This window comes from Tyto alba, unplaced genomic scaffold (assembly GCF_018691265.1).
Source record: "Tyto alba isolate M040663 unplaced genomic scaffold, T.alba_DEE_v4.0 Super-Scaffold_14, whole genome shotgun sequence".
Classification (NCBI taxonomy): domain Eukaryota; kingdom Metazoa; phylum Chordata; class Aves; order Strigiformes; family Tytonidae; genus Tyto; species Tyto alba.
In genome coordinates this window covers 11,149,482-11,175,225 of record NW_024881276.1, presented here as the reverse complement: position 1 = coordinate 11,175,225, position 25,744 = coordinate 11,149,482, and the positions used below count along the sequence as shown (strand labels likewise).

At 38.0% G+C, this 25,744-nt stretch overlaps 1 protein-coding gene across 6 annotated transcripts in view; it reads right to left on the bottom strand.

Moving 5' to 3' along the window:
• The window catches only part of GLRA2 (glycine receptor alpha 2), a 127,900-nt gene that overhangs the window by 58,014 nt on the left and 44,142 nt on the right, over positions 1-25,744 (bottom strand). For all 6 annotated transcript variants that reach the window (XM_032983894.2, XM_032983893.2, XM_032983896.2 and 3 more), the window contains exons 6-7: positions 25,049-25,186; positions 22,184-22,398 (exon numbers count right to left, since the gene is read on the bottom strand). In XM_032983894.2, coding sequence (XP_032839785.1) covers positions 22,184-22,398; positions 25,049-25,186 — 353 coding nt within the window. The remainder of the gene's footprint in view (positions 1-22,183; positions 22,399-25,048; positions 25,187-25,744) is intronic.

Genomic DNA, 25,744 nt, shown 5'->3' with positions numbered 1-25,744 from the left:
AAGAAGGAAGGAGGTCCCAAGGACATGCAAGAAGCAGATGGAAACATGTTCTGAGGTGCAGTAGCCTGTGTCTTTCCCCAGTCCTGGTTTCCTGCAGTGTCAGTTCAAATCTGATGGCAACAGAACCAATGATTCTACATCCTCCCTGCGCTAGCTTTGGTGAGAGGTTGCCGTAAAAGCAAGGGTGCTCTAGAGGAGCTTTTAAGGTGAAACTGCAAGTTGTCAAGAAGGGAGCTGGAAGATACCTTCAGTGAGGCAAAAGAGACCTCTAGATGCAGTTGCATCTTTTCTCTGACTCTTCCTCTTCTCCTGATTCCCATCTCAGCTGGAGTAAGGATGGGAGAGGGGGAAAATTTATGTGGATGGCGTGGCAAAGACAAGTCAAAGAGGGCTTCAAAAGGCTCTTTAAGACTGGCTGCTATGTACATGCCAGACTGGTGTATATGTTTACTTGTGTGAGTCAGGATAAGTTGCCTTTTACTTTCAACTGGAAATGTATAATCCGTTCCAAAGGAAAATGGTTCTTTCTGCCTATTCTTGTCTTCCTTCATCTTGGAAATTTTGTTTTGTCCTCCTTCTAAGTTCTTAGCTTGGTAGTCCACAGCACATGGATTTTAGTCAAAATTGATTTTATCCTGATCAGGCATGCATAAAATTAGTTTTCCTCCATTTAATCATAACGATAAAAAGTAACTATTCCCAAATATATCCCAAAACATTAACAGCTACTTCCTTGATACAGCAAGGTGGGTTAAATTTCATTACTGATAACCTTTTCTTACAAAAGAACCACTTCTTTCCCCTCCCCCCACAATATTTGCTTGAATTTCTATGCCAAGGAAATACTATATGTTCAGAAAATAATTTTCTTGTTAATAGCTGTGTATTTGCCCTGAATAAGGAAATAGGCATAAAAGGCTTCAGAGAAATTCCCTTGTAATGGAAAGGGTTACAAAAATCTCACTTATGTGAGTTTCTGAATATTCTTCCTCCAAGGGAGTTTCAGCACAGTAGGTGCCATGGCTCGGTGCCCCCCTAGCCATTTGCAAACCTCTCACTCCCACTGCCTGCCCCACTAAGCACTTCCCCTGGACTCACACACACACAAGGCCTGAGCTCTTTCTTCCAGAAAGTGGAACTTGGCTGAGTTGTAGGAAGCAAAATATGAACTTCAGGGTAAGGATTTATTTTAGTTCTAAATGTGTAAGAAAAGGCATGAAGTATTGCTAAAAGCATTATTTGTAGTTGGGAAGGACTACTCAGGTGTCCTCACAGGGCTTTTCTATACTTGTCATAGACGTGGAAGAAAATCAGCAGCAGACATTCAGTTTGAGTTTGTAATTTCTTTGAGAGGAGGCAAAAGGCAACTCACTTTTCCATTTTTATTAGGGCTTGCGCACTTATTGTCTGAATGGTTCTGAAGAGACACAAATTGTCTTGACAAACACAAACAGTTGAGTGATGCTATTCATAATGCTTTTGTAAAATCCTGCCTCCCTCACAGTGTTTTCTTCCTCAGTCCTTGCGATTTGCTTCCATTAGTCTCAGTCATGGGAACTCGGCAGTTAACTTAGCTTATTTTTACACCTTTACAAAAGTCACAATCAAAACCGGTAGGGCCTCTGCCCTGAGTTGAGGGAGGGGGACTGGCATGTAGCAAAATAGTTGTTCTTTTTCTCTAAAAGGTGAAGTCACCAATTATTCTTGTCCCTTCACACAGGGCTTCCTTTGCTCAGTAAGTTTTAATTACTATAATTTAAATCTCAGTTTCTTTTGTCATCCTAGCTACCTGCAGCAGATAAGTTGCCTTCTAAAGTATTTAATGTGAGTGGGCAGGACTGACTCCTTATACAGGCTTAAAATATTTGCTCTCTTAATGCCATGGTAGGTTCTATCTATAAGAGGATTAATTAAACCATGGCTGTGAATGTACAGATATCATGGTCATCAACCACAGAGCACACATTCACACACATACAATGAAATTAATTACTGCCTCCAGAGAACTGTGTCTCTTGCTCTACCAGCAAACTTCACCTGGGCCCTGTTTGTCTGGATCTGAGTTGTGTGCAAGGGACCTCATCCCAGTTTTGGGTCCTTTCAGGCAGGATTGAGTCCTAGCACACAGGAGACAGCAGGGAGTGCTCCAGAACTTTCCTCCTGCCTCCATAGACCCAGAGGATAACAAGAGATGTCTGTCAAGGACTCCACAAGCTTAGCCTAAGGAAGGCTTCATCTCACTGGACAGGATTAACCCACACTTTGCTGAGAAGTATGACTTTACAAACCAGTTGTTGCAGAACTGAAGATGCCACCAGCTGTTCCCTGGGGGACAGGGTGTTTTTGTAACCTTATGATATTACAATGTGAGATAAGAAAAGATACTTTTTTTTTTTTTTTTTTTTTTTTTTTTAAGATGGTCATGCAATAGCAGGCTATCCAGAGTAGAGCAGAGAGCAGAGCTGGCTCACCTGTCATGTCAGCTTGTGACCATGTTATTTCACTTGAATGGGTTTGGAGGTCACAAGTAACCTTCTATGATGCAGAACCTAATATAGGTCTAAGGTAGATTGAGAGCTGGTCAGGCATTTTCCTAGAGAAGTTCAGGGCTCCTCACACCATGGCAAGCCAAGGCCACCAGGTCCTAACAGTATCAATGGTAACTGTCTCAATAATTCCTTTCCATTAAAATGATGAAGTGCCGAAAAGTGGGTCACAAATAGACTAGAGGACAAAAAATTAAGGGATAAGTGGATCTTGCACTACCTTCATTGAAATTATTCTACAGTGAATTTGGTGTCATGTCTCTGTTGAACTTCTTGCCTTGCTACAAAAGGAAGCATGGGCAGTGGGAGCAGGCTGCTAGTGTCTGATTTGCTGCTATAGGACTAAGTGCCATTCATTTGTTGGTCGACATTTAGATCTTCATGTGAACCCAGGGGGTTCACCGTCCAATTTCTAGGTGCCCTGAGGCTGAGAGGTGTCCTGTCTTGTCTTCCCAAGTCCTTTCATTTCCTGGGCAAAGACAGCCGTACAAAGAGATCCTCAGAAACCAAGTCGAAGTATGTCTAAGCTATTTTGGAATGAGGTGCAGAGAAAAGCAAAAAAGTTTAGACACCTAACTGTCTGAACTTGCTATGTACACAACTGTTCTGCCTTGGATTTAGGGACTGAAACCTACTTCTTCTGTCAGCACATCATCACAGAGAGAATATGGCAACGGCCAGTGGTTGAGTAGTCTCCACCCTTGCCCACAGTCAGCAGTGGTGTTACCTCTGCTGCTGAGGGGCTCTGCCATTGTCCAAACTGGCAGATAAGTAGGAAACTGTGTTTTTTTAAATTATTAACCAGGCATAGGTGAAGGTTGAATGCCAGGGGTACACAACAAGCATTCAGCAGTTAGGAAATCGTATTCAACATGATTCAGAGAAAAATAGGTATCAGCTGAGTGCCTTACGTCTATGAGATAGGAAAGGTGCCAAAAGATCAGGGAAAGGAGAAAGGGAGGAGAGGGAAGAGAGGTTTTTCTCTACTACATAAATAAAAATAGACTTTTAATTAATCACATTTCAAGAAAAATCTTCCTGTCTTTAGCTCTAGGCAGATCAAGAAATTAATTCCAAATCTTTCGTGTCCCTGAAGCATTGCTGGCACTAGGACGTGACTACGTCTTGCCCCTCTCGGAAAATGCCTACAGCACATACTGGGCTGGTGAGACATACTGGCTCCGAGAGCTGCCTTCCAAGGCTTTGGGATGAGATAGGGTTCCTCAGTTCTCATCTCATCAGGGGTGAGAGTGGTGATGAAACAGCACAGAGGGCTTACACATTCAAAGGATTAAGCTGCCAGTAATGATGTGTGGGGGCCCATAAATAGCATAATGCTATATCAGTCTTTATCTCCTGGGACACTGAGCTTTTTTGGGGACCTATAAGCAAATTGTCTGCTTGATGCTGACCACATGATATCACCATAAGAACTGATGGGGTAGGTAGAGGGAGACACTGGCTGGGCATAATCTACCTGATAACTTGCCTAACTTGTCCTGACATAGTCCAGGGAGTTCACATATACCTCAGAGGGCTGTAAAGCAAGTCTGGCTTAAGCACAGCACTTGGGAGTTTAATCCAGTTTGCCACTGGCTTTTACTGTGCTGCCCTTGACCATGTCCAAGACAGCCAGTGTCAAGCTAGTGCAGCTGAGCTTGGCACAGAGCTACTGCATTGCTGGCACACTGGAGACAGCTATGCAAACAGATTTTCTCTTACTTAGTTTTGACTGGGAATTTATTTTCAGTTAATCAGAGACAAACTAGAGAAAAGAGAAGTGAAACTGTTCTAAAGCAGTTTAGCCACCTGGATTTTAGCACTGAATCACATCTTGCAGCAAATAAAAAGAGGAGAAAACTCTGAAAAATATCCTCATCATTTTTGTCAGTGCCTCTGCTGTCATTCTCTGTATAAGTGGTGTGCATGTTTAAAAATTGCATGAACCTATCAGGCCATGCAGAACTTTATCGTATAAAATGGCAGGACAATGTCAAAGGATTTCAGCACAGAATGTGAAAAAAGGGAATGCAAGGAAGGGCTGGTAATCTCAGGAAAAAAACAGATGAGAGTAAAACCATATCCAAGACCATTATACAAAGAATACAGTTTTTAATTTTATAAAGTAGTTGTGATTTCTATCTTGCCTGGTCACACAAAAAAAAGACAATACCCAAGTCTTAGTCATAAAAATATTATATAAAGAGGTAATATAATCTTTTCATTCCCTTTCAGAGCTGAAACACCCACAGACCAAATTAACCCCTTTTGTACAGCATCTGTTTGTAATCCTTGTGTAATTGCTTGTCCACTGTAGTTTCTAAAACTGGGATTTGCTGCTTTCCAGAACATGTTTTCTGAATTGTGAGCCATTCATGTGTAACAGTCTGAAAATAAAAACTCTGTCTTGGAAACACTTGGAGATTGGTTTTTTTGTTTGTTTTTTATTCTACTATTTTGAAACAAAATGGTTTTTTCTCTGTCTTTTTCATAAGACTCTCTGGAGGGAGAAGCTCATAAACTAAAACAGTCAGTAAACCAGTAGTTAGCGCACTAGCAGCAGATACATACGGTGGCAGAGGAATCAATTCATCTAACTAACTGCAGCATCTTTATAGCTCTACATCTGACCTGCTATTTCTACACTAAGCAGAGAAGAACAGACATCTCTGGGGCGTAATTCAGCTCATCTAATTGAGTCATTTATATTTAGTCAGTGGAGTTAAGGTTTAGTTTATCCTACTTAGAGGTAAAATCAGACCTGGCTTTAATCAGATTCAGAGTTCTCAATTTCACAGTTTTGTGCTTTAGTCTGCTAGTTATCCTGGGATCATAAGACATCATCCTGTCCCTAGAAAACTTTCCTGAATTTGACAAATCAGTATTTTCAAATAAAAAACTAAGACTGTGATAAAAAAAATCCCCCAATAGGGTCAAAATCCATATTCTCTGACAGACAACTTGAGCACTTGGCCACACAGATACGAGTCCAGAGCATCACTTGGGCCTCTGTGCTGTGCTGAAAGGTGAAGAGCAGTTGACGTCAGCACCTTCTTGCTGCTCCTTCAAGAGCCATAAATGGCATGTAAGATCCAGCTCAGTGAAGCTTAACAGAGACAAATGTGAAAGACACATTGGAAGGAGCAGATCTTAGGAAGCACCTGCTCACATATTCATGTGCCTCACCCAGAGAGCACCACCGGAGATGCCTCCCAGACCCCGCCTCTGGTGCACATCTCAACGCGGCTTGAAAACCCCATGAAGGGAGGCCCTCTCCAGAGCAATCACACTTCTGTACCTGGTGACAGCTGGGAGCCCTGCAAAAACAACCTTTCTCACAGTATCCTTGCAACTCCAGGTGGAGTGTGCCTATGTTGGAGGGAAGAGAGGTAGGAGGGGGAAGGATGGGTGGCTGTTTGAAAGCATTTGTGTAATATGTTCACCTCAGGTTCATTTCTACAAGTGACAGGAATGGTACAAGGACAGATTGCTTTATGCATTTTTTTCCAGTGCAGCTTTGGTTTTGTATGAAAACAACAATTTGGAGATTTTTGGCCAAGTTCATAGCATCAGAAATGACAGTTAAAGGAAAAAAGGATGCAAAACAATTACTTTCCTCCAATTTCATTCTAACACTCAAATCCCAGTTGCATTGGTCTTATCTACTGTTATATCTGCCTGTTACTACTGGGCATTAGTAGCAACGGTGAAATAGTTAAAGGCTTTTTGTGATGTAGCAGTAAGCAGAACGTTGAGCATGTACAATATCCGTGATAAAATTCTCAAAGGAGGGGAATGCTCTCAGCAGTTGGCAAAACATATGCTTATTTGTTAGATAAAATGAAATTTCACTTCTGATTTAATCTTGCCACAGAATTCCTGCACTTTAGTCCATTTTTGAGAGTCTAAATTACAATATATTCTGATTTTATCACTAAATTCATATATAAAAAATGACATCTGAAATTTTAAATATTTGTATATGAAAAGTACAGTGTCATGTGACTACTGATAGTTTTATATCTAAACTTTTGCACTGAAGGTTATCTGGAGAATAAAAGAAGAGCAAATATTTTCACAAGATAGGCATATTGGGAACTGGCTGTGGTTTCACAGAATTGATTTCCTTGCTGTTTTTTTAGGATCCTAGATTGTAGAAATGATCAAGAGACAACAACATAGGGGTATGATAATGCACATAAACAATTATGTGAACAGTGTTGAAATATTAACAGCAGATTCCCTCCAATGGAGCACTGGAACTAGCGAGAGTACACACAACAACATACAAGTGTCAGCTTTCAAATTTGGAACAAAACAAAAATCATTCAATAAGGAAAGGCTACCACATATTTGCTGGAGTATGGTTTAGCTCTTTGTTCCCCTGGGATCTCTACGTGTTCTTCTTTCAGCTCTGACTATTTGTCCTATAATACATTATCTCGGAAGGAGCTGGTAGGGCATTCTAGAAGGCAAAAAAGCATTGAAGTATCAGGGAAGGACACAGAAGAAAGGGGAGTATGACACAAGTGATTCTCAACTTTCCTGAAGCAGTTGCAATACTGTATCCAAATGGAAACACTTCAAGATTTTCTTGGGTGTTTTTATTTTGAATCATCTAAACAAAACATCCCTCAATTTTCCATTAAATGAAGATACTAATCTACATAATGTTGGCGTAAATTAAAAAAAAAATAAATTCTTCCATTAAAAAATATATGTACTCAAACAAGGTCTCCAGTTGGTAAATTAGCCAGAAGATTTGTGTCAGTTTAAAGGAACTGAAGATTTAGCCTCCTTTCTAAAAAGCAGATCTCAGTTGTATGGTGTGTGCTTTTTTCATGCATACGAGAGATCCACGGATCTGATAATACTGCAGAATTTATCCAGGAAAGCTCAGCTTTTTATTTTCTGTAAGGTTTTAGAATCTCCCCACGTAGCCTGTTGGGCATGCTGAAGCAAGGGGCCTAATTAAATACTTTATGTTAGATTCTGAGACACACTTGTAACCTTGTTCACGCACTGAACTCTAAATGCATTTACACAAAAAAATAGCAAATAAAATATGACCCCAGTGAGTAAGAAGCTCTGTCATTATATGCTAGACTCAAGCATTGGTCTTCTGCACAGAGGGAGACATACATCCTGAGTTGGAGACTGGCATGTGCCTTGCATTTGCCTTTTCCTCCTTCAAACATACCAAATCACAGTGACATCCACAAAGGCCTGAACATCCACTATGTGAATAAATGCAACCCAGAGCTCTCCTAGAGTAAGAAGAATTATATAAATGCTCTATGCATGGAAGACCTATACATAAATGGAGAAATACCACTTGTGTATCCCTCAAAATGATGTAAGAAAACCAATATTGGCTCCAGTCAGTATGTAATGTGACCATTTTATACACAGGAGGATTTGATAAGACTAGTTGATGCCAATCCATTCTTGTAATGCTTAATTCATTTTTATCTAGAAATGCTTGCACTGAATATAAGCCCTTTTCTCTGATTTCCTCCTAGAATGCACAAAACCATGTGCCAGTTTATGCTGAGAATTGATTTTTTAATCTACTATGAAGTTACATATCTACTGTTTCAGTTATTTCCACTTTGTATGTATTCAATCTTCTTTTGTAATTTACAGCTCCAAGAGACAAACTGAGTCCTTGTGATTGTGCAGTTCGTTGCCTATAAAACTGGTACTGGAGACTGAGTTGTGACCTGTGGGCAGCCCCACTGGCTCTATACAGGGCCTTAGAGTCACCTACTGTAACCTTTTTGTCTTAAAGATTGACAGATGTGTAATACTGCAAGGAAACAGGAGTTTGGATACCACCTCATCCACAATTCATGTGCTCTAATCTGTGTCAGAACTGTATATGAAAAAGAATGAGGAGGAAAAAAATTGTTTTTCCTAAATACAACTGGTTTGACCTTAAGCACACATAAATTACTTAGGTAAGAATCTTATATATCCACTTATCTGGAAAGAACAACAACAACAAAAAAAGCTTAATGTTTTGAATATTTCTGTATTTTGATGCACATTTTATTATTTGTCACATTGTGTGTTTGGTATTGTATTTACCTTATGCCACTTCAGATATCTGACTTTCAGACTGGTCACCCTGGCTTCCCTCACCAGCACTTGAAACAAGCAGCTCCTCTGACCTACCCTTGCATCCCCGTCTGAGTGTCAGAAGAATTTGGCAGTGGAGATAGAAAGACAGTCTTAAAACAACTTTCAGCCACCTTATTTTTGACAAATGGATCTCGCTGCAGGTTTACAAGTCCAATATTTACTTTCTGATTTAAAATTGGTTGTGAAATACAGATGCATATAATAAAGTAGCCATCATTAGACTAAGTAAGTGGAAAGAATTGCTCTGGCTTTCTCCGGAAAGCTTTAGAAATGCAAATGGGAGACAATTTCTTTCCATTATGGGCTATTTTACTCTTTCCTCAATCTGTTATTATAAACCACAGCTGAAAAATAATCCTCGATTCATATTCTTCACATACAGCTACATATGAATATTTTCAGTGCAAGTACATCACTAGTTGATTTTAAGTGATAACTATTAAGGGCCTTTTTATTTATTTCCTCCTCTCTCTTCACCCTGCCACCATATGTTAAGCAGTTTTCTCTTTCTTCTGTGCTTTTTATCTTGCATGGCTGGAAAAGTAACTCTTTACATTATTACAGTTCTTCAAATCCAAAACAAAATCTACATTTTAAATTTTTTATTATTTTTAACATTGTCTTTATTCATTTTAACTGATACTAAATATTATTGTCTCTCTGGATTTGCTTATGAAGAGCTTTTTCTCCTCTCAGGCTTATGTTGTCACTAGAACTCTGTTGTCTCATAATTAATGAAACTCATAAACTTCTCTTTTATGTATTTCATCTTAATCCACGTTGTTCCTGTTTGATGCTACAAAGACTTGACTTCTTATAAATTCTTACTTCACCTCACCCAAACACCCAAACCATCAGCTGCTTGTCTGGCTCGGGACCTGGGAAGTCTCACACAATTATACTTGTTCCAGCTACCCTAGGTTCTATTGTTATTTAACTGGCTAAATGGACATAAAATGCCATTTTTCACAACACTGTCTGATACTCCTTGTAAGTTGCTACCCAGGTAAATCTAACTTTTCCATTTTTATTTCAATTTAGTTCTCAGCATACCTTCTTATTCCACAAACAGCAAAAAAAGTCACAGAAACTTTGAGTCCTCTTTTTTCTCCTTATTTACACTCTGATACTTCTTCAGCTGTATCTTTCTCTGTAAATTTCCTCCCACCACAAATTAACCATTTACAATCATCTGGGTTTTCAGAAGGCAATAACTTGTCCCAGCTTACACGGCATAACCACTTACCATCACAAATAATATTTTCTTATTAATAGCATTAAGTGTGTAACAACCATGCAAGGGTTAAAGATTTTAACAACTGTATTTCTACAGCCATCAAACTGGCTAAATTTGGTTTTTAAATACCCTTGATGGCATTACAGGAGAAGCAGAAATAGGCATTAGTATTGAAAAAAATCTAAAAAGGAAATACTTAAAAAACAGAAAAAAACAGAAGGAAGTGAGCACCAATCAAGAGAAACAGAAAGTCTTGGAAAAATGTAGACAAATATCAGAAGGAACAAAGAGTGGTAGAATTAAAAACAACGACAGGATCAGTATAATTAGGATTAGAGGGCACTTCCAAACCAAATGCGTGTGAAAAGAGCCCAGCGCCAGGCCACGCTGCTGGAGTCAAGGGGGAGGGCACATCTGCAGGCAGGGTGGCGGTACCACGCACCACGAGTGGTGCTGAGGGGACTGGCGCTGGAGCAGCGGCTGTGCAAAGCTGTGGGGAAAAGGTCAGTATGACTACTGAGTCTATAAACAGAACAGAGGAGGAGGAGAAGGAGGAAGAAAGCTATATTAAGAGTTTCCACGGCAGCATAGTTGTGGTTGCTGTATTTTAAAAAATCATATTGGCGCAGTGAGGAAGATGCAAGATTGAAAGCTGCAGAAGTCATTGTATGAGTGAGAGACAAAAGCAGCCCAATCTGTTTAGTTTACCAAAAAAGGGACCAAAAGGTTGCTCGACTTCATCATGGGATTTACTAAATGAGAAAAGATGCTGGGTCTAGAAGGCATTTGTAGACCAGATGAGAAATGCATAGCAGGGAACACTGGCTGGATGGTAAAGCCAGAGAATCCCTAGTTTCTAAAAACCATTTCCCTTTAAAAGTGTGCATGGGTAGTTATTGAAATAAACTTTCAAACTTAATTTTCAAAGCAAGACTGCACACTCTTAAGACATGCTTAAGACAAATACAGAGTATTTATAGAACACAACTGTAACACCAACTGGATGAAAAACACAGTGTTATCCTGAAAGGCCACATTGTCCTTTCTGGACTTGGAAAAAAAAAAAAAGATCTATGATTTCTAGAAGTCACTAAGCCACATCAGAATATAAACAACTGATTAAACTATGCTCTGTTAACCTGAAGCTTCATATGCTGGCTACAATAAGCACAGCTGGAGCTCACTATGAGGCAGTTTGATTTTATTCTCTTCTCAGAGTGTTTCAGTGCCCAAGCTTGATCTTGTGCCTGCAGTAAGTTTTTAATTAGAGCAATTTTTCTCTGAACTCTTAATATTATTTAAAGTTGAAAAGTGCGTACTGGTATCTCAGTAATTGTTAGACCTGAGTGGGGTGTGGGTTTTCCCTCCCTGGGGATTTCTGACATTTCAGAAATGTCTTCTAGATTAGAATAAAAAGGAAAATGTAAAAAAAAAGTCACAAATCACAAATTCTGGGTTTTTTTAAATCATGTCAATTGAACTATTTCCATCATTTCCATTTTCACATCAAACTTTGTCAGATATTTTTAGATTGATTAACTGTTGATTTTCAAGTAACAAAGCAGTTTCAAAAATAAAAAAAATATGTCTTGGACAAATCAGACAGTGAGGGTGGGAAATCAACAGCAATAGTTTGGGATATTTTTCCAATAAAAGGTACTATTATTCTAAAGTACCCTTTTCATGGCTTCAACAAAGGGACATTTTTTTACAAAAAACAGTTCCTCAGAGAAAATGCCTCACCCCATCTAAAATGTATATTACTTCTGGAGCACAGATCTAATACAATGTGTACTACAAAGACAAAGAAGACTTAGGAAGAACTATTTGTTTTATTTTAGCTGAAAATCACAGTATTTATTTTTAGCTGAAAATATTATAGCTGAAAATTAATTATCATTCTCTCTTCAGGGCTATTTTCAGTTGTACGTCAGAAGAACATCTCAAAAGAGTATAAATTACCAAAAAATATTCATAATGAAGACAACGGTTATCACTGCCAAGAATTTATTTTAAAAGTCTGCTTCAGAGACTGCAGACAGAGGAGCTGGGTAAGATGCTTTTGAACTCTGCTGCAGTCAACAGCTGTTGTTGAGGCTGTCTTTCCTTGACAAGGAGGGAAGTACATCTGGAAGAAGTCAGCTTAATCCTGGAAATCATGAATGAAACTGGCCAGATAAACTTGCCATGAAGTGCAGTTCCCATATCCAGGCAATCCACAGTCTTTTAATTAGATATGCCTTTCAATTTGGGGAAAGCTTTTACTGAAACCTCATTAATGTAAGAAGCTAATCAACTCTTATAGCTGCACTCACCAAGAGAGTTTTACCTTTAAACAATCCACCAAGAAATCATTTGCAAGCTACAAGTCCTGCCTGGAAGCATGTGTAGTACACACTTTTTCAACTTGTTGTAAAACATCTGTCTCTTGTTCCAATCAACGTAGAAAAAGATAAGAAGTCACCTCTATACACAGCTGCGTGGGTGGCACATAACACTTCTAGCATGTTTATCCCCATTCTAACAGGGCATTGGAAAATTGTTAAAAAAAATAAAATTCTCATTTCTTATTTACCAAAAAGACAACACTACCCAGGTATAACCAGTGCTATACCATTACTAAAGAATGAGAGATGAACCAATTTCAGAGAGAATAATTAACCAATTAAGAGAATAATTATGTCTTATTCTTCCCACTCACTAGATGGGACAGAGAGAGAAAACAAGACATAAAAAAAAAGACTACATTGCGTCCTAGAGTAGTATTTTAGCCATTTGGAGATACATAAAAGCAGGGTTGCTTGTTTGATTGTTTGTGTTTTCACATCCAGTGATAGATACATGTATAGTTGAGTTGCTCTGCGCTGTTATTTTCATGACATAACCCTGTCATCCTTGACTTTGGGCAGCCCTGGTAAGAAGTAACAGCAGCTGTAAAGCCTGAGCATCTGAACGCTTTAATTCACGTTGTTCCCAGTGACAGGATTTTGTTTGCAATCCGAGCAGATTCTGTTTCTGCTAGAAGGTTCAGGAGACAGCAAAATGCAGCCAACAAACTCATAAAATAGATCCTGTCAGACAACCACAGCTTCTTTAAAAAAGCAAGCGAGTACTTTGATTGTTTGAATAAGAAAAAGCAACAGAACACACTGTCTAAGAGTTTTTATTATAATCCTGGCATTTGGGCTGCTTCACTTTCTTAACTTTTCATTTTTTCTTTGTCAGCTCCATGCAACTTCAAACTTTTTTTACGTCAGTTTTTGATGAGCAGAGCATGCTCAAGCATAGAGCGGTGCAGTCCAGGAAGACAGTACTCTCACTGCTGCCTGTGACCGTCTACACGGTTCCCTGGAAAGTTAAGAGATGTTTATGAGTTGATCATGCCCTGTGAAGGGATAGGCATCAGTGCCTCCTGACTACAGATCAACTTTACAAGTAGTGCTGTTCATCATATTCTAGTACAAATCTATCAATAAAGTGTTTTGATTACCATTACGGACACAAAGTAAAATGCCCTTCTGCAGAAAAGAGATGAAAAATGCAATCACTTATATCAATGAAATACTTTAAACTAATTTTTAGTTTCTCAGAACACCGTCTTTTAACAGAATTAGTTTCTCCGGTATGTGACAGATATTGATACATTTTCATTAAAATACTGTCATTATTGATAATTTTTTATAACATAACCGTACTATCCTTGCTACAAGTATATGTACTGAGGAACATTTGTTATGTGTTGTTTTTTGTAACTTATATTTTCTCCTGTGACTTAGTCATTTATATTTCCCTCCAGATGTACTGAGAGCTTGGACTCAATTCTCCAGAGCCTTAACCTTTTGTAAAATAAGGAAAGACAGCACAGTATTTCTATTTCTCACAGGCAGGGAGGCCTAACACCAGATACAAGCTCCTGAGGATCAAAGTTCTTTGCTTTTGTGCTCCCATCTTTTTGAGACAAGATATCTCAATTAGTTCCAAGTTTCTAGGAAGAAGATATAAAGAGGAAAGGAGACTACTTCATCAGGGTTTTAACCTTCACTACTATGATCTGTGAATAATTACACATTCTAGAATACGTGAGTACATTTCCATGCCTTAAAAACAAATTATATTGTTTTCTCGCAATGCCTATTTTAGAATTGTTGTATTTACAAAGCTGATTTCACTACAACAAAGAATAGTGTGCCTCATGACTGGCAAATTAAAGTCATAATTATGGCATAACACAGATATGATATGTAAAAACCAAGACATTGAGCCGTTTATTTCCTCCTCCTGCACAAGTTTGTTTGATGCGTCCATGAAAATAAGTAAATTGCCTCTGTTTTCTTTGGGGGGGGAGAGGGAGAGGAGAGGAAGGGGTTAATACTTCTAAGCATCAATATCAACAAACAATTTTTTTTTCCCATAGAAAGGTTGCCCAGAGGGAAACAAGACCTGTCATTCATGTAATGGAATTCAAACTGTTGCACTGTAACTCACAGGCAGCTTTTGGGGGGTAAGAAGCCAATGCCCCAGCCACCCTCACAACCCCGAGCAGTGTGTGCTGATGTTCAGACTGGGAGGCAGCAGCCTTAAGGCATGCTGCAAATGCAAGTGTTTCTCCCAGACTCCAGGGGGGTCCCATCAGCATTATTTCAAATGAAATATTAACAAAGGATATTCATAAGTGATATTCCTTGATGACCTAATGGACTCAAGGCTTGTAATTACTCGAAATGAACGAGCAACAGCAGCCTATCTCGTTGCTTCAGCATGGGTCTGCAGTGCTTATGCGTGTGAAAGAGCAGCGTGGAGTGTTCCTCAGCGAGGCCCTAAAAGCTGCCAGAAGGTCCTGGAGGGTGCGACAATGAAGCCAGAGAGCCCCAGTACGGTGCCAGGGTTATGAAACAACCAGCAGACTGGTATGCACAATAACTTCTACTCTTCTCTGATGCTTGAAATAGGCTCTGCTGAATGCCAGCCCTCCCAGATGACTGCATTATAAAACCTGCTGAGGAAGTGTCAGGAGTACTCAGACTACATCCCAGAGGTATTCAGACACTTCTTATTGCATATTTTCTGCTGTTACGCATGACAGCAACTACTGTTTTTGTAGTACAGTAAATACCATTGTCTTCACTGTAGAGAAAAGTAAACTTTAAAATTTAGATTAGTACAGTGGAAAAGGTGATTGATTTACTCAGTCTTTTATTTTTTACTTCTATAAAGTACAATCTGCTATAGTTCCTAATATATTAGTCTTTATCAGTATTAGGCTTTATCAGACAACATAACAGTTATTATATTGTCAGACAGCTTTGCACAGAACAAAGGGCAGCAAGAATTTCACTAGAGTCTATATATAACCAAAGATTGACCATGACACCACATGTCTGTGGACAAACTAAACAAAATAATGTGGCAATTTCTAGCAACAGATTTAGGTGCTCTGTTTAACATCCACATCCTTTTTTCTCCTCCTCTTCTCACAAAAAGCATGGATCCTGCTTGTTTTTGTCTTCTTACCCATGCAGCAGACCCAAATCTTTGGTTTTACAGAACTGGGAATTTCTTCCTATAATGGATGCATGATCACAGCAAATATAACTGTGCCAAGGCTCATCCAACATCACTTCAATTGAGATACTGCTCCCAGTGAAGTTGTAACTGCGTAGGCTAGCTGTGTAAGTATCTACCTAGACCTCAAAGGTACAAGATTTGCAAGAAGGAAAAGTGTCTTTTACAAGACCAGCTGATGTAGGTAAAAGCAGCAGAGAAGTTTCTGGACACCACACACTCTTTTTTCAGGGCCAAACACGTATTTTCAAACTGGTATTAACATGGCCACAGTGCTATTGATACTTGAAGTGGCCAGAAAGTTACCTCTGGTACATCGTGTATCACCTGATACATGTACCACATCTTTCACTGCAGTGCAAACACTCTCTTGCCCTCATGCACAAACACATTAGTATATTGCTTCAAAACCATTCATGAGAAAACATAAGGGGGAAGAAGTAAGAATAAAGAAATGGAATATGAAAAAGCTGTAGAACAGAATCAGAAAACACCTTTTTTGAACTATAAGTTATGAGAAGGTGTTTATAAACAACTTGACAGGAATTTATTTTGTAGTATTTTGTAGGGCTGCTTATTTTACACACAGAACTCTTTATTCACAATCAGTTTGTACTTAAGTAATTACTTCAGTAAGTTGCAGTGAACAAACACATGCTCACTTACTTATGACCCATGTCTTATTGTGAAACTTTTTTTTGTTGAAAAATAGGTTCAGTCTATGTGATTTCCTTTGTTATGTAGTGTAGAACAGATCTCTGTATCCAGATTCAAATACTGTAGGGGTTATAACATTCAATATTGAAAACATTGTCTGAATACAACATTTAGTTGTACCTAGCTTTCCAAGCTCAAGAAAAAAAGAGCTAAAGCAGGTTTCATGATCTCTTAATTAAGTAAAAGAAGGAATGTATGTTATATGTTAAAACTATAATGGGGAGGGAAAAGATAGTTATATGAGAACATTGAAAACGAACAAAACAAGTTCTAAAACATTTCTGTGTAGGCACATGACTGATCCTCATGGTTGCCTGACAGTGCAGTCTGACTTCCCAAGAGTTTGGACAGCATGCCCACTTTTATTATGGTCAAGAAAACTGATAACCACTAGGATGTTTCTTTTTAAATCCACTCAAGGGGCCTGAAAATTTTTTTTTAAAGTGGAAATTTGTTTGCAGTTCTCTTATCAAAATGCATAAATATGTGACATAGGGTGGGCATATTAAATATCAAGGTAATATTTTAGGACCATCAGGTCTCCAAGAGGAATTTTTAAACATTAATAAAAATAGGGTTGGCTTAATTATTTAAGCAGTGTGTGAAGTTCTCAGACACCTATATAAGCCAAGTGCCAATTAACATATCTCATGATCACTGAACTACTCCTATATTTCCTCTTCAGATCTTGAGACTAGAGTAAAAGTAATTTGTCAAAAAATTGATTCTATTCCACATTACTTCGTGATTGATTTTTTACCATAATGCTGCACCAAAATGCATCATCTCTGCATGTTGTTACATGAAAGAGTAAGCTATCACCTTAGGTGCTCTGCTTCCTATGAAAACAAATGAACAAAGAATAACATAATCTCTGATAACAGCATCTGTTGCTTTTTCTTTATTGCGTTCTTCTCCTAATTTCTTCTTTTTTTTTTTTTTTTCCTAGTTTTATTATGGCATCATTTTAACCTTAATTCAAATTAAATATGTTTTGTATTCTTGGAGCTTCTTTACTTGATAACATTTGGCATTCAAAAAAAGGACAGGTTACTTTCTCAGACTGGTCTGCCAGAAGCCCAAGAATCTTGAAACATCTCCAAATATTCTGGGGATAGTGGACGACACATAGAAGCAGTCATTTACTGCCAAAGGGGATAGACTTCATTGACTTTGGTTTTGCAAATCTCTGCACCTATTAGAATATAATGATTTTATTGAATTTGGTAATGCATTTAGTGATCCAAAACAAAATGAAGTGAATGGAAGGACTCCCAGAGGTTTCAGTGAGCTTTGAATAAAACTCTTTTTCTGAACAGAATGCTCCTGGAAAAGGAACATGCATTCACTAAGCACTGTGCATTACACTAGCACAATATGAATGCTATGCAACTGTGTAAAATATAGTTGCTATCACTTACTTGACTTAAAGTATCCTCAAATGTTTTGCTTTCTGGCATTAAAAGTAATTCATTTTCTTGGACTGTTGTGCCTAAGGTTTGGTTTATATAAGCTTTTTAAGAAGAAAGCAATCTGAAAAATACCCAATTACTAGCACAGTAGAGAACTCATCATTCTTTCAAATGTCTCTTTTGAAAATACTTTAAAACTTTTGATTCTGTTGATTCAACAAAGGGAAGCTGTCTAAAAATAAATAGAATAGCAAGAGAATGGTCATTCAATGCTCTGAAGAAAAGAACTGCTTTCTAACACTTCTCAACAATTCTGCACTATTGTACCTTGATATCCTCCCATTTAATCCCCCACCTTATACACATCTGGGACCATAAAGCATGTAAAGGCATATTCAATGTCTTTGTGTCTCTTACAATGAGCAGACTTTCCTTACTCCATATTTTGATGAATACAAAAAGTGATTTTTGTGTTGTGGGTCTGATAGTTCCAGAAGGCATTGGATCTAAGCATGTGCTGAGTATCACATGGATGTACGGTGGGTTACATCAGATTCCTGATTTGCATGCTGTAGAGTTTCACTGAATAGATGAAACTATGCAGCAAACCTTAGGTGCCAGGGAGCTCCTTGGCTCATGCACAGGACTTGCACAGAAAACCCGGGGTTTCCTGAGGGCTTCAGTGTGGATGTGCAGTCACACTGATCACCCAGCTGGCAACCAGGATTTCTGCTCAGCTGGCCAATCGGCAAAAGCTACTGGTGTAGCTGGGTGCACAAACATTTATCTACTCAAAGTCTGTAAGTGGAAAAAGATGACACAACCAGAAGAATCTGGACATAGAGTATCATATGTGGGTAAGACTTACACACAGGAGTGTGTGGTAAGGGGAACAGATCATAGTAACCCTGCTATTTTGGATCTCCATTCCTGGGCATCCTGGCAATGGATTAGCAAAACTGGAGGGAGAGCATTCAATCCCAGTTTTCTGGATGAGTTCCTTACCACCCCCTAACACAGCCAGTAAGGGTAACTCTGGTTACAGCACCCCTCAGTAGTCTTCTGTAACAAACACAAAATAATTTCATCACTAAAAAAGAGGTTGACACCATGGTGAATACTTCTCTGCAGATGCTCCCTACACAGAAAATCATTATTTCATGTCCATGAAGGAAGCAGGGCACGGTATTGCCTAGCTTATGCTAAAACTGTAGGAGAACCCTTCTGCTTTCTGAAACAGGCACTGCAGATCTTCATTCCTAGAACAGTAGCTTTTTTGGGATGTAAACTCTCTCATGGTTTATTCTTACCTTTTGTAACAAAGAAATCAATGTTGTAGAAGAATAAGGGAAAAAATGCATATTGATTTCTTTATTACTATCCTGCTGATACTGGAATTTGACCTTATATTCTTAGCCAGAATTTCAAAATACTCTGAAGATAATAATTCCACAGAAATACTACAAAATTTAGCAAATAACTATAATTATATTTAATTTGAAAGAGGCCTTCTTGATGTTTCCCTTATGTGCAGCAAACATGAGCCTCAGCTGGAATTAATTTCATTCTTTCATTTCCTTTTCTTTAATTTTCTTTACTTTTCCTCAGTCTCAATGTTATGTTTAATTTTCAACAACTGAATGCCTAATGTCTGTGCTGCTGTGACCTACCATTATGAAATCTGTGTACCAAAATTAATATAAGTTATTAATATACAAAAGAGCAGTTTTAAGCAAACAGAACTCTCTCATATAATCTTATGCCAGGGTTGAGAACAATATGTAGGTAATTACTTCTAAACAATAACACACTTGCATCATTTAGATAGTACCTTGGAAACAGACAAAAAAAACTAGCCAGGAATCTTATCACAATTCTTCTTTGCCTTTTTTAGGTAAATAAATTATTTCCTTTAAAATTGGTGAGTTTTGATGTTGGGTTTGTTTTTTTTTTGTGGTAAAAATCTTCTAAAATAGAGAAGAATGAGAAGAAACTCTTGGCATGAGACAGTGGGTAAATCAAAGGTGAATTTAAGTTGTATAAATACTTGTTAATAAGAACAGGACACAAAGAAGGATGGGGAAAAAAAAAACCTCTTGTATTCAAATCTAGGCTGCTTTCACAAAGCAAAGCTGCATCTGTTTTTTTCAGTACTCTTGCAAAAATAACCCCCTTGTCATGTCTTATTCTGTTATATATTTATGCTTGGAGAAATTTTTAAATGGATGTTTTATTGAGAGCCTAACTTCCTGTGTCTTGGAAATAATATGTAGACAGGACTTAAAAAACCATTACTTTTAAACAGCCATTTTGGGACTTCAACTTTTGTACTGATTTGATTCATTCATTTTCATATTTTTATTTCCAAATGCATTTCAGCCAGACAGGTTTTATTAAGGAATCAGATACTGGTGATATGAGACCTGTATGGTGATACATGGCTATATAGCTACATGTGCACACAAAGCCTGTTTTGAAGCACTTTGGTTTTGATCATTCCTGTGTTTCTTCAGGCACCTCAGTCATCTAAGGTGGGAGTCAGCTGGCAGGTATGCTAGCATATACTTAAAACCACATTTTTAAGTCAACTGGTGCACTTATATACAGACAAAAGCTATACAGCTTTGCACAGCTCAGATGAATTATACAGTGAAATTGCAACAACCAGGTGTAACCTGACTGAAATAAGTGTTCTGGACTCTCTGGTGAGGTACCTTTCCTCAGTGTCTCTCTCCTGGCAAAGGAACACAGCAGAAAGGGAGAAGATGGAGTAGGGCCAGAGCATTACCGTTCTCTGACAGCTGTTGAGTTAAATGTATTTAATCCTGAGTCCGGAGAATAACCTCTCTGATAATCAAATAGCCACAGTCAACATATTCTGGATCTCCCCATTTCTTCCACTCATCAGAAACCCAGAAAATTATCCAGGAAATACTTTTCTACTCAAACAAGGCAAAATACAAAAGGGAGAACAATTTCAGCTGGATCAAAGGAGTATGACAAAAAGTCTTTCTAAAGCGTTAGCATTTTGGGCATGCTAAGGCTGCAGAGCTTCTTGGCAGGGTATGTTTGCCTGGTTGGAAATGTGGGTGGAAATCTTTGTACCATCCCTAATTCTCAAGCCAGTTAATTTGGAAGAAACTTGCAATATATCACATGGAGTCATATTGTACCATCTAGACAGTCTTCAGTGACTCCAAACTTGCTATCTACAGATCCTGTATGCTCCTTTCCAAGATTATCTTTTTGTTGACTTTCTTTTCAGAGTGTTCATTTGGTAATACTGTCTGAATTGTCTGAACAAATGTTTAAGAAATTATCCATTTGAAATTCTGAGTTAATATACGAAAGGCTTTCAGTTTGCATGGAAAACAATACATATCTCCAAATGAACAAGTGAAGCTGAACCAACTGTTGTAGTCACCAGATTTTTAAGTGATACTTTCTCATTACCAACAGAAGAGGAACACAATCTGTGCAATTTTTGAAGTTGCCCTATATATGCTCCACTTGAACAAATTACAGTATTTGGAATAAGACTAAATGTGATACTGAGGGTAAATTAGAACAAAATACAACATGCTTTTTAGAATGGATTGTGATATATACAAACACTCAAAATTTGTGCTTTTCATTGCTGCTATGATCCCAATCCCTGTGATGCTGGACTGCTGTAAAGAATACTCTTCAGGGAATACATCTCATGAGTCCTTAATCTATTGTAAACTGACCTATCTCTGAGCTTTCTTCCAGAAAATTGTACAAAACCTGAGCAACACACAAAATTCTACTGGGAATGTTATCAGCAGAAGCATTGAAGCTGTGCCTATGCTGAAAAGATCTGTCAGCCTGACTAAACAAAGAACCCAGTCTGTAATCTGTAAACCTATCTACAGCATCTGGCCTGGATTTAAAAGACCACAAAATTTGAGAGAGAGGATATTTTCATGCATAGACAGGAAGGTTTGCAGATGACACTTTAATGAGAACATGGAAAAAATTCTGCTGTGAATCAAAGATATCAGCAGCTCCTCACTGAAAAGATTCTCCAGAGAAACCTTCTAGGTGTGCACTTGTTATATATATGTATTTTATAGATACATGTATGTGTATATATATGTATATTTATATATCCATTAGAAAAAAGTGCCATATCTATAAATATCAAGATATTTGAGAGTCTAACAATCCATAAAAGACCAGACAGAGTTTATAAAGTCACCAGTCAGATAGAATGTCCAAGTTTCATGGAAGTGCTTTCAGAAATCCAGTCAGGAACCTAAATACATCAGAAAATATGGCTTCTAAATGCTGAAAACTAAGTGTCAAAACTAGTAGAAACTCATTAAAAAATCCATATTGTTGAACTCTCCAGCCATCCTCAAATCAGCAGAAACCTGCCTTAATCCAAATGCAAGGGTATTGCAACAGTTTAATATCACAGTTACCGCTTTCTCACGTATCCTTATCAGATGCATATTTACACAGATCTTTCAGAAGCTTCAAAAAGTAGTAAAAATATTTCTTGTTAATTATAAATTGGTGGTACAAAATTATTTCCTTACTTTTGGGAGGGAAGCTCTCGATCCTGAGCTTTGCGTGGTCATTGTCAAAACTGTAGTGATACCCAGTGCAACTCTAGCTGGAGCAGCATCCATGTTGATCCAGAAAGAAACCCAGGACAAAATGACAATCAGCAGGCTAGGAATGTACATCTGGATTAAATAGTATCCCATCTGACGCTCCAAATGAAACTTGACTTCAATGCATGTAAACTTTCCTAGAACATGAAATTACTTTCATAAATGCTTTTTGTACATTTTTTAGCTTGTTTTCTGAACATAAGTTAGATGTGTGGACTGTTTCCTAACCTAAAACCATCAGCAGGTCCTGATACACAAATGCAAGTCAGACATTTGCTGCACACTAGCTTGGGGGACGCATGGGGTTCTCCTCATTAACTGAAAAAATGAATATTATCACGGTGGTTTCACCTCCAGAAAATATAACGTAATGTTTATTTTCTCAAAATTTAATGAGACTTTACTTTAGTCAAATCTAATGTTCAGTATTATGACATGAGATTAAGCAAACGTACTTAAGCAGACAAATTATAAACTACTAGTCTTACAATCCTATGGTAGATCACACCCCTTCTCATTCTGGTCATGTCATTTGCCTGTGTCTGTGGATTATGTCTTGCAGCAGAATCAACTCAAAGCCTACTTTGAATTTTGCCAAAAGTCTAACCTCAGGAAACCCACAACAATCTACTGTGGGAGGTGAGTGGTTCTTCAAAGAACAGATAGCTGCTCCGCAGGGGTAACAGAGGTCAGAAGTTTATGATTGCCTGACAGCAGACCTAGTCATGCAGTGGGGGATGCAGAGTACTGAGTTGCAGTAGCTCATCAGCTCATCAGCTACTAATCCAGTTGCTCTGTGCTGCTCTCCAGATTACTGTGGTTTAGGTACTGTGAAGGATCTCACTCAAGGCAGACTAACCTGAGTACAAGAAATTTTGTTGTTCCTAAAGCGTCATGCTAATGGTTTCAGAGGACTCTTTTTGTGTTGGTTCCTCGTTCATCTTTTCAGGGGGGAAATCAGATTTTTTTTTCTCCTTTTTTTTGATGTACACATATTTTTCTGCTAGTCTAGAAAGGGTGTGAGAGTTGGCACAAAGGACAATTCAGAGGCTGGTTGACAAAAAGAGGAGGGGAGAAGAACTGAATAATATCTTTTGACAGGACAGAAGCTCTAAAATGAGTGGCTGGACCTATGACCCTAAAGGCAGACTCTGAGACCTGAATAGTGACTGATCCTGAACAGTCTGCCCACACAGAAAGGGACCTGAAAGGGGTGGGGTGGCCACACGTGACAGCAATGAGATGAGGGTAGCCCCATCTGTTGAATGATCCTCAGATTCCTGCAGCACAGCCTGGACATTGTGGGTCAGAGAAGGCTGAATAATACAGCTTTTATCCCTATTTTAATTTCACAGCAAACATGAAGGAGGATACTAGAAAGAAGACAGTAATGTGGATGCCTGTAGGCAAAATTTTATTTTCCCTGAATACTGCTTTTCAGTTCCCCTTGACAAGCTACACACTTTTAAATGTTGGTAAATACACAGTTATTTTGTTTAACTACATATAATGGGAGCTACATATTGGCTTTTTCATCCTTTGTGGGGAATCTTCACAGGTATACGAGGAAGCTATTGCCCATGCTCTCCTTCCTCTCTTACTTTCAGCATCTGACTCTGCAAAGGGGTTATCTGACAGTAATTAGAAAACTAGATGAACTCAGTTACTCAGGGTTTGAGTCACGTGGTGGGAAATGTTTAAATTTTGTATCAGCCGAATTACAAATGGGTAAACTCTACCAGAATTCACCCTCAATTATCCACTTTAAGTGTGAGAAAAAAAGAGAAGTCACAGCAGTGTGCCTTTCCACAGGTCTTGGACTGTGGAATCACAAAGTTTTCCTTCCTTGGCACTTTGGGCCCCAAAATGAGAAGCCACATTTATAAAAATTAAAAACAATAATTTTATTTTCAGAAAAAATGAATGTGACTTTACTTTTGGCAGATGCAGAACCTCTCACTTTGTGTTATTTCACAGAGTGAAACAAGTGAATTTGATGCAACCAGATTGGCTCTTATGCTGAAATGATGAAAAAGCTATTTTAGATGAAAAGGATTATATCTAATCCCAGCAAGCACCCAGCAAACCGTTCTCTAAATGCTGTCCCTATTAAATAAACTCCAAACAACTAAATCAAAATTTTAGCAGAGTTCTCTCCGCTCTTCAAAGCTAAAGATAGAAAACACAGAATTTGAAACATCCAAAGAGCAAATACAAGAAAAAACATTAGAGTATTAAACAAACATTTAATTTCCCAGCATTTCATGTCTGTACACTATTCAGATCAGCAATGAAAGCACTGTCCTTTCAAATATTACATCTCAGAAATTAGACCACACATAAAAGCTGATATTTTTCCCCACTGGAAATTTGATATGCTGGAGAAATAAATCAAGTTCAGCAAAATCGGTACTTTAAAAGTGATGAATCAATATTTAGGAAAAGATCCCATTTGTTTTAAAAGTTTCATTTTAAGGAAATCAAAACAACTAGATTTTTAAATAAGTTTTTTAAGATTTCAAATTCCTTAATAATTTTAAGGATATTGGAATATGTTCATTAGAATATCTTTAATGAAATTAAATTAAATTTTGATGTAAAATCTTTCAAACAAAAATAGATGGGAGAAAATGTAGTCTTTTCAGATTTAAAAATAAGTCTGGCTGAATCAAAACTTAATTTCGTTTTTTTTTTTTTTCATTTTACCTATCTTTTCCATCTACAAATTGTCAATAGGTACCATGAGAGCAATTAATAGAAAAAAAAAAAAAATAGAATAATGCTCACCAGTGTTGTAATGCTTTGTGCAATAACCAAGTTCTTTATCTTCTTTCAAAATAAACTGTGGCAAGGTTAAACCCTCTGCAACTTGTACAGGTCCATCACTTAGCCACTCAAATATCAGATCATTCATAGTGTAGCCAACTACAATAAAGAAATCAGAGTTTGTTAGATGGTAGCTGACTGGAAAACATCAAAAGCAAATATTATTATGTCTGAGAAGCATGTCTTTTATTGCAATACATGTTAACTCAGTTATATTTTTTAACTGTCTGATTAACAGCAGCATTATTGCTAATAGTTACTCGTTACTATTACTACACTATTACTCTATTAAGAGCAACAAGTAACACTGTTATGTTCTGAAATACTGCCCTGCATTGCCACTAAAAAATACTTTTGCTGACCCATCAAAGATACTGTTTACAACTGAAATGACATTTCTCTGTGTCTATGTATCAGCCTCTATTTTGCTTTATTTTCATCATTCTTTGATGATGGAGTTGGCATGCACCAACAAAACAAGGATTTCTAGACTGCAGAATGCTGGGACCTTACCAAAGAGGATATGGCAGCTTTTGTAAACCTGTGAACCTAACACTGAGAGGTGTGAAGGAAAAAGAGAGGCTTCAACTCACTGAATTGACTTTTTGACTGCAGTGGCTACACCTTTATGGGTAAATTAAATAAGCTGTGGCCATT